We start from the raw sequence: 8,378 nt of genomic DNA on the forward strand, positions 1-8,378 counted from the left end.
GATGGGAGGTCACACCAAACACCCACACAAAATGAATTATTCTCACTAACGCCTATTCTCCATCCAAAGCCCCCCCCCCTTCTCCGTGCCGGGCAACGACCTTTGTGCCTGCACTGAACTGTAAAAGGGCTCATTGTAACGTAGCTACCTGCCAACCTGCTTGTTTTGTCTCATTCAGCGTCCGTGTGGGAATCATTTTCATATTATCTGCCTTGCAAATAACGCTCTGCTGCTGAGCGACACACCTTGCTCTGTAACTCTGAGGGGGAAAAAGTTCACTGTGTAATCGTCTCAGAGTTAGTGGAGGAAAAGTTTGGTGTTTAAATTTGGTGGGAAATCCACCAGGAAACATATCTTCATACACATTTACCCAAAGAGTAAACTGGAATGGGATATTAGTGTTTAGATGTATTCATTCATTCAGATATTTCAGTACGTCCAGTATATGTAAATCTGAAAACTCTGACGTCAGGAAAAAAATAGATACAAATGATTTTGGATTATTATACTAAAGCTGCAGCTCATGTATGTCGCTGAACTGTACCTACCAACCCACCAACCTGCCCACTGTTTATTCTCATGTTGTTCTCTCTCAGTGCTCTTCTATTCACACGGCTTTCTTCTCACTCCACTGGAAAGGCAGATGGCTACTCGTCAGAAGCTTCTTGTTCAAAGGGACCTTTTTCTACCCTCTGTAGCCAAGTTCTTCCTCATAGGTAATCATTCAGGTTCTCTAAATAATATTATAGGCTCTCACCTGTACAATACAAAGTGCCCTGATATAAATTTATGATATAAAAAGTGAGGAAGTGTGTAGTGAAGTGTGTGTTTGGGTGATTATTTCTTTGCTGTAACTATGCTTCTTGGCAGTAAATCTTATACTGTTGGAAGGTCTGTTTGTTTCCCCTTTAATGGTGCCACATTTGTGGGAAAATGCATTTGTGGGTTGAGCAGCAGAGCTGAGTATGTAGGCTGTGCCCATGAAAACCTCGTTAAATCTTCTCTGCCAATGCCAAACAGCTTATTCTGCTGTGGACTTTAGTTTTAACACCTCGTTATGATCTTGTGATAAAACTTTTTTTCTATTTTCATGTTTCTGGGCTAAAAGGAGAGATCCTTGGAAAGAATTTTGTCTTTTGTGGCTGTTATAGAGAAAATTTGACACCACAGAGCTTTTCTTTTATAAGGCTGCTTCACACAAATAAGCAATTTGCTTTAGAAAGTTGGGTATTTAAAAGGTATAATTACCAAAACACATTAAGTTGCATTATGGGATTGTAAGATTCAGTGGTTGATGAGGACTGCTTATATACTTGCCACTAGAGGTCCAAGAAAAGACAACCGGTGAACCGGTGCCAGGTCATGGACACCCAAAGCTCATGAGTGTGCATGGACAGTACAATCCCACAGAATCAGCACCACACAGTGAAACCCTCAGTGCTGGTGTCACAGTGCATATAGTGCATATTAGCACACACTAAGTTTTTGATTACATGACAAAATGACCTACACTGGGCATGTGACTGTTTGACTGTTTCCATCAAGAGATTCTTTGACATCATGTGGGTGACCAGGTGACTGTGCATCACAGCAGGTTGCATTATGGGAAGAAGGAAAGCCAGCGAAGTGTAATGTTGGATGACACAACGTACACTTCCACATGGGAAAAAAAAAACATTGTAGTTTCCAAAAACAGAAAAATTCAAAAAGACTTCAAGCTGTTAATGTCCCCACATTGTAATCTAAACGAACATCTGCAGGGTTTTTCCTGCCTCAAAATGGGCTTTTGCATACTGACGGTGAACGTAACCACAACTGGGTCACATATGATTAAGACAAGAGACGCTTTATTTAAATGCAAGTCTCTGCATTTGCCTGTTTTTCATAACCATGTTTCCATGCTTTTATTTGATGCTTCAGTAAAATAAACTTTTTTCTAACTTATTATTGTTGGTGAATTTACACTGGGGGAAGTTTAAAACCAGTGGGCACCATTTCTTTTGTATGCAGGAACTGTCACCTGTGAGAGGAGCTGGAAAAACCAGTCTGAGCCAAAGAAGCACCACTTTTGAGGACAACAGACGGGGTCTGCACATGAGTGTGGCTTTCATTGATGTGCCTTAAAGTAACCAAAGCTCTCTGATGGAGCTTGGAGTGTTTAATTCAGCTCAGATGCATTCCTCAGCTTTTCTTTATGCTTCAGCTCAGGTTCTAATGAAATGACCCTCGACCTTGTTTGTTGACTTTTGGAAGACATTTCTACAAACCTGAACTCTGTTTTGGACACACACACATAAAAAAAATTGTGTCACGTGTTCACATGCAAGTAGGAGTCACTCCTGCAGATGGATCTACAATTATCTGCTCCCATTTCATGATCCTGGTTTTGAACTAGGACTCATCATCTCTGTGCTCTAAACCAGCAGCATATTCATGAATAATTCCTCTTCCTGAAATGCATTTCTTTATCCTTCTTATTTACACAGTGACTCAGTTCTTACAGTTCATTGAAAAAGAATTTGCCTGTGGTGTGAAAACCAGCTGCACAGGTGAAATGCATCAAAAGAATAAAACCACTGACTCAAATATGAAGCTCCTTTATTGCATGTAGTGCCTGCCCTGCAACCGTCGTGGCTCCAGGGCACAACCTACCTAATGTCTTTTGAAAGAAGTGTCATAAATTTGTATAAACATCATTTATGTGCGTGAAACGATAAGGACGGCAGACAATAGATCTAATAGAGACAGGTATGAGCTCCATTCAGCTTTCCCTCATCCAAGTCACAGTAATCTGAGGTTACTAATCAACTAATAACCAAACAAGTGCAGGGATTAAAACACTTGAGCAGGTCCATAGTACCTGAAATTAAGTATTTCCCAAAATCAGGAGTTAAATCATCAGTTTGTTCAGTACTGCGCTGTGACTAGCTGCAAAAATCCACCAACAGTTACACGCAGGTGCAGTTTAAAGGCTCCTTCATGGGATTTACGCTGTTTGTGAACATGTAAAGAGTAATGAATAACCTCTGTGTATTAAAAAGGCCGTGTACTTCAAGCTTGAAATATTACAGTGTCCATCCTCTTCAATTCATCTTCTTCTTACACTCATCCAATTCAGGGTCACGCAGGGGTTGGAAGGGATCCCGAGTTTTTGGCGTGCAGGAGGAAGTCGGAGAGAACCCCTGGAAGCCCAGGGAGAACAGACAAACCCCAAACAGAGCCCCCTGCTGGCTGGTCAAACGCAGGAGACACAGCTAACAGTCACACCACCCCCTCAAAAAAATATTCTATCATTTTTATCTACATGATGTAGTCTTATTCCTGCTGTAACAGACATCCTGCACTATTTTCAGTGAATCTCCATTTTGAAATCTTCGCTGCAGTACTCAGACATGAGGAATTACCTCAATTCATTATTTAAAACAAACTACTGAACCCTGATCAGAAAAACCACTGAGATTAGAAATCAGTTCAAGTTGTGCAACAAATTTAAAGGAATGAATCAAAAACATTTAAAGCAGCAGATCAACGGTAAAATGCACACATGGTATCACCGTTTACAGGTGTGGCAGTGATACCTGAAGTGCACTTTGAAACTCGAGTCAGAGTTATTTAGATGCTGCTCTGGCTCACTCTCTTTCTGTAAGCATCCCAGCCCGACTTCCTGTACAAATCTGCAGCTTCCACCCTATCAGAAGCTGCCAAAATGCCTCGTCCCACAATGATGACATCAGAGCCTTTGCTGTAGATAACTTCCTCTGGAGTGGTGTACTGCTGACCCAGCAAATCTCCTGTAAGGGGGGAGGGAGACCGAGAAAAGGGAAAACAGGTTTAAAGGAGGAGACTGCTACAGACTTTGGGAGATTAGCAACAGCAGGGGCGGCACTAGTTTCATGTACTACAGCCCCATCCTGTGTTAGAAATGAGTCATGGCACCGTGAAGAGGCAAAAAGCAGAGTGCAAGGCTGCCTGAGGTGCAGTTTGGCCTGAACTTTATAAACAGGGGTGCACATAAGTGGTCCGCAGGTGCGCATTCGCTGTCAAAATAAAAGACGCGCACCAGCTAAGAAGTTGCAACGTGCGTTTGCGTACATAAGATTTTCTGGAGGAGGACAGATATTTGTTTAGAACTCTCATGTCTGAAGGTTCTCAGTCATCCAGGTCATCGTAGACTAAGGAGCTTGGAAAGAAAAGCGTCTGGACTTCTTTGAGTTGCTTGAAGACGTTTCACCTCTCATCCGAGAAGCTTCTTCAGTTCTAAGGGTCAATGGTGGAGAGGCCCAGATTTGAACCTAGTGGGAGTATCCCCCCAAAGGGGGACAAAGGACCCCCTGATGATTCTCTACCTAATCAGGATGTCCACTGTGAGCGACCATGTTTGAACAGAGGCGGTGGTTTACGACACCAACTGTCTGCCATCTATAATCCAGTTTTGAGATCCCTTCCCAGACGCCTTAACGCCCACTCACACCCTGGGCCATCTGACCTCAGGAAATCACATGATAGGGTGGGGCTAGGTTTCACAATGAGCTCACCCGAAACTCTGGCTGATTAGGACCCACACCCACTTTCACACCTTGGCTCATGTGATTAGGTAGAGGATCAACAGGGGGTCCTTTGTCCCCCTTTGGGGGGATACTCCCACTAGGTTCAAATCTGGGCCTCTCCACCATTGACCCTTAGAACTGAAGAAGCTTCTCGGATGAGAGGTGAAACGTCTTCAAGCAACTCAAAGAAGTCCAGACGCTTTTCTTTCCAAGCTCCTTAGACTTTAGAACTCTTAAAGATGTTGAAGAAGCAAGCTCCTTTAAGCAATTACTTTGGTGTTCCTAAACCTCCAAAGAAAGGTCAGAAGGAGTCCGAACCGCAAAAGAAGCGTGTATTCTCGGAAGTGGTTGCAGGAGGTGAGCTGGCTTCAAACAAATGATGAACGCACAGAGATGTGGTGCAGAATATGCTGTTAAAATCCCACTCTAGCGGACAAAAACAGCACCTTTTATATGTACGCAAACGCGCGTTGCAACTTATCTGGTACGCGTCTTTTATTTTGACAAAAAGCGCACCTGGGACCACTTATGTGCACCCCTGTTTATAAAAACCTCGAACGAGTTAACACAACTCCATGAATCTCCTGATGGGACGTGTGATTCCTCGGGTTACAACAAATATGTAACATTGAGTGCAGCACTGTGTATCCATGTATCTTCAGTGGAGTGGATTTAATATAGACCCTGCATTCACACCTCACTTCGTAGTTCTTTTAGTATGATGAATATAAGTGGAAAAAAATGATGATAAACAAAGAAAAGTCAGCTCGAAGTTCAGTAAAAGCTGACAGATTTACCTCCAGCCTGCATCTGCACCCCGGGGGTCATGTGGATGAACTCTGGCCTCTCTGTGAGCTTAGAGCCACAGATAAACCCAATCACAAAGTCCGAGTGCTCCTCTGCCATTTGCACCTATTAAAAACACAAAACAGCTGTAAACTGAACACAAAGCATGTAAACAAATTTAGAAGAAGTTGCACACAGAAATGTGCTCACCACAGCCGTTGTGTATTCACCAGCAGCCAGTGATCCCTGCGAGCTCATCTGAGCTATGAGCAAACAGCCTCGGGCCAGAGGCTTCCCTACAGCGCTCAGACCTTTCACCACCCCCGGCCCCGGCACTGCATGGGCATTCACTATGTGGGACCATGATGAAATCTGGTACAAACCACCTGGAGAAAAGACATAAGGTCACAGCGTTCGACTACTTTGGAAACTATTTTTAAGTCACTTTGAATTTACACGACCAAAAGAACGTGAAATCATCTCACCCTCATACTGATGCTTGACTGTGTTCCCAATGTCAGCGAACTTGCGGTCTTCAAAGATAAGGAAGTTGTGCTTTTCTGCCAAGGCCTGCATTTTCTGAATAAAGGCTAATGTGTAGTCCTGTTAACACATATGGAAAAAACCCATCAGCTTTTTTGTTACATGTACAGATTTGAGGTTTTAGGTGATCCCGCTGTACCTCGAGGATGTCTACATGGGTCTTCAGCATGCAGATCTTTGGACCGAGCGACTCAGCCAGCTGGAGCAGCTCCTCGCTGCTGGTTACATCAGCAGAAACACAAAGATTGGACTGTTTCTCCTCCATAATCTTCAGCAGCTTTGATGCTAGAGGGTGAATGCCTGCAGACAAAAGGAGGAACAAATGAAGGAGGAAAAGAAAATGAGAAAAGAAAGAAAAGACCAAGAGGAGTCCACAGCATGTGTGTGGAGCTCAATGAAAACACCACCAGTCTCTGTTGTGACGTGAAATAACTGTAAATAATTTAAGTTTTAAGACTACATACTTGGTAACTCGGCTCTTTCTGAATAACTGAGCTTCAGCTTCTGTTCCACACACAGCTTCTTGCTGGCAGGAGAGGTCGTGCCATTCTTGGGCCTGAGAGAGAGTCAAGGTCAAAGAGTTTTATGAATGTTTTGTTCCTGCATTGTAACGCGACGCAAGCAAACACACCAGCTACAAAAACTCTGGAAAGTTGTACCTGAAAGTGTTGTTGTCCTGGATGAACTCGTGGACACTCTGGGCGGTTTGTGCGTCGATGCGTTCGGCTGCCTGCAGCACACGGAGCAGATGAGATATGGAGATGATGGGATGGAGCTTGATTCCCTTTGATGCCAACATCTCCACGCCACCTTGCTCTCTGTCCATTAGTACAATTGCATCCGTCACCTTGAATAAAAACATGTCAGAGGTCATTCTTGTGTACTGCTGTTCTTGCTGACATCAGTACAGCGTAACTGTCACATTATTATCTTTACTGTAACGTTAGATTCTGGACCTTCAGTCCCTCTTTGTAGAGCACTTCAGCAGTCTCCATGATGCTGGTGCCGCTGGTCACCGTGTCCTCAATGATCAGGCACGTATCCCCCTGACGGAACGACCCCTCCACCAGCCGTTTGGTTCCTGAAGCAGAGTAACAGAAGGCAAATTACGAGTCCATACTGAAGGACAAACTTCCACTTATTCTCAAACTGAAATATTAACCAACAATATAGCACGCAAGATGAAGGACGCACTTTCTTGCTTTGCATTTTGTTTTTTAGGTTTGATTTACATTAATTCTGTACCAGAGAACTGGGATTTCAGACACATTTTAATGTCTGCCTACACTGGATACCTGTGTATTCATGTGCACCTCAGTGGGGGTACTGGCTGAAGCTTCTGGTTTTGCAAATATCTGGACAGCAAGTTTAATCAGAGCCTGTAGTATTTATTTATTTATTTTTGGAAAATCCGATCAGTTGAGGGCGGCTCACCATAGTCCTTGGCCTCCTTCCGCCTGATGAGCATGGGCAGTTCATGTTGTGAGCAGATAATTGTGGCCAAAGGCAAGGCTGTGTAAGGAACCCCACACACAGAGTCGAACTGCAGACCCTCTTCTTGCACTCGCTCGTAGATGAGACTTGCCACCTGGAAGAAAAAAGGAAGTTTGGGTCAGAAAAGAAAAAGACCACAGTTAAGAGTGATGTGTTGCAGATGATGAACTTCTAATAAAATGTTAATTAAAAAGCTGATAAAATTAAATGACCGGCTGTTTAAGGCTGAATGGTTTGAAACCCTCATCCTTATCTTATCCTGAGTGACCTGAACAAGAGCGGTATTGCTTCAGAAAGCTGCTGATTCCTGTAATGATTATTGAGGCTGGAGTGAGTGATTAGCTGATGAGAGGTCCAGGCTTATCTGTTTTAACTGCTATTTTCTGTGAAAGGAGGGGATCCCTGAAACTCAGTCATTGTATCTGCTACACTACTGTGAAACAAACCACGTGAGTATTAATATTACACAGGAACTGACGAGTGCCTACACAAACACATTTGCCTTTAGAAAGTGCATGCAGCAGACGTTTCATGTGTCCGGTATCGTTTTAAGCTGTTCTGTTGTGCAGCCATGAAGGCAACACGTGTCACCTGGTTCATGAGCGCGGGGTGGGACACGAGCACTCTCAGGTCGATATAAATGGGTGTCAGCAGGCCGCTCTTCAGCTTGTATTCCCCGAACTTCACTCCGTTCACGTCGTGGAGCTTCAGGATTAAACTGTCAATGGAAGGACCGTCCATTCTCTCCGTATTTACGAGCTTCGGCTGGACTTCAATTCGTCCTCAAAACTTGTTCGTCCCGTTCGCGCTACCTCAGTTCTAGTAACACAAACACTTCCGCTAAACCTTTCAGAATAAAAGCGTCAATGTACGTTTTAAGCGCATTTAATGTTTACAGATGAAATGTCGCGTAGCTCAGTGAGGAAACGCGAAGAAGCCTGGTGGAAAGACTCGTTGTTTGTGAAAGTTCAAATATGAAGACTCCAATAAATAACGTTGCGACAAGCC

At 43.7% G+C, this 8,378-nt stretch overlaps 1 protein-coding gene across 1 annotated transcript; it reads right to left on the minus strand.

The window, feature by feature from the left end:
• Window positions 1-2,581: 2,581 nt before the first annotated feature.
• Window positions 2,582-8,350, minus strand: umps (uridine monophosphate synthetase). The gene is made up of 10 exons (XM_031730025.2): window positions 7,962-8,350; window positions 7,311-7,464; window positions 6,833-6,957; window positions 6,536-6,723; window positions 6,341-6,432; window positions 6,016-6,176; window positions 5,819-5,936; window positions 5,544-5,719; window positions 5,345-5,459; window positions 2,582-3,791 (listed from the first exon to the last, which is right to left on the minus strand). Exons 1-10 carry the CDS (start codon window positions 8,109-8,111, stop codon window positions 3,613-3,615), a joined length of 1,458 nt encoding a protein of 485 aa, XP_031585885.2. The 5' UTR covers window positions 8,112-8,350; the 3' UTR covers window positions 2,582-3,612.
• Between the last annotated feature and the right edge of the window lie 28 nt (window positions 8,351-8,378).

Source organism: Oreochromis aureus, linkage group 16 (genome assembly GCF_013358895.1).
Source record: "Oreochromis aureus strain Israel breed Guangdong linkage group 16, ZZ_aureus, whole genome shotgun sequence".
Taxonomy (NCBI): domain Eukaryota; kingdom Metazoa; phylum Chordata; class Actinopteri; order Cichliformes; family Cichlidae; genus Oreochromis; species Oreochromis aureus.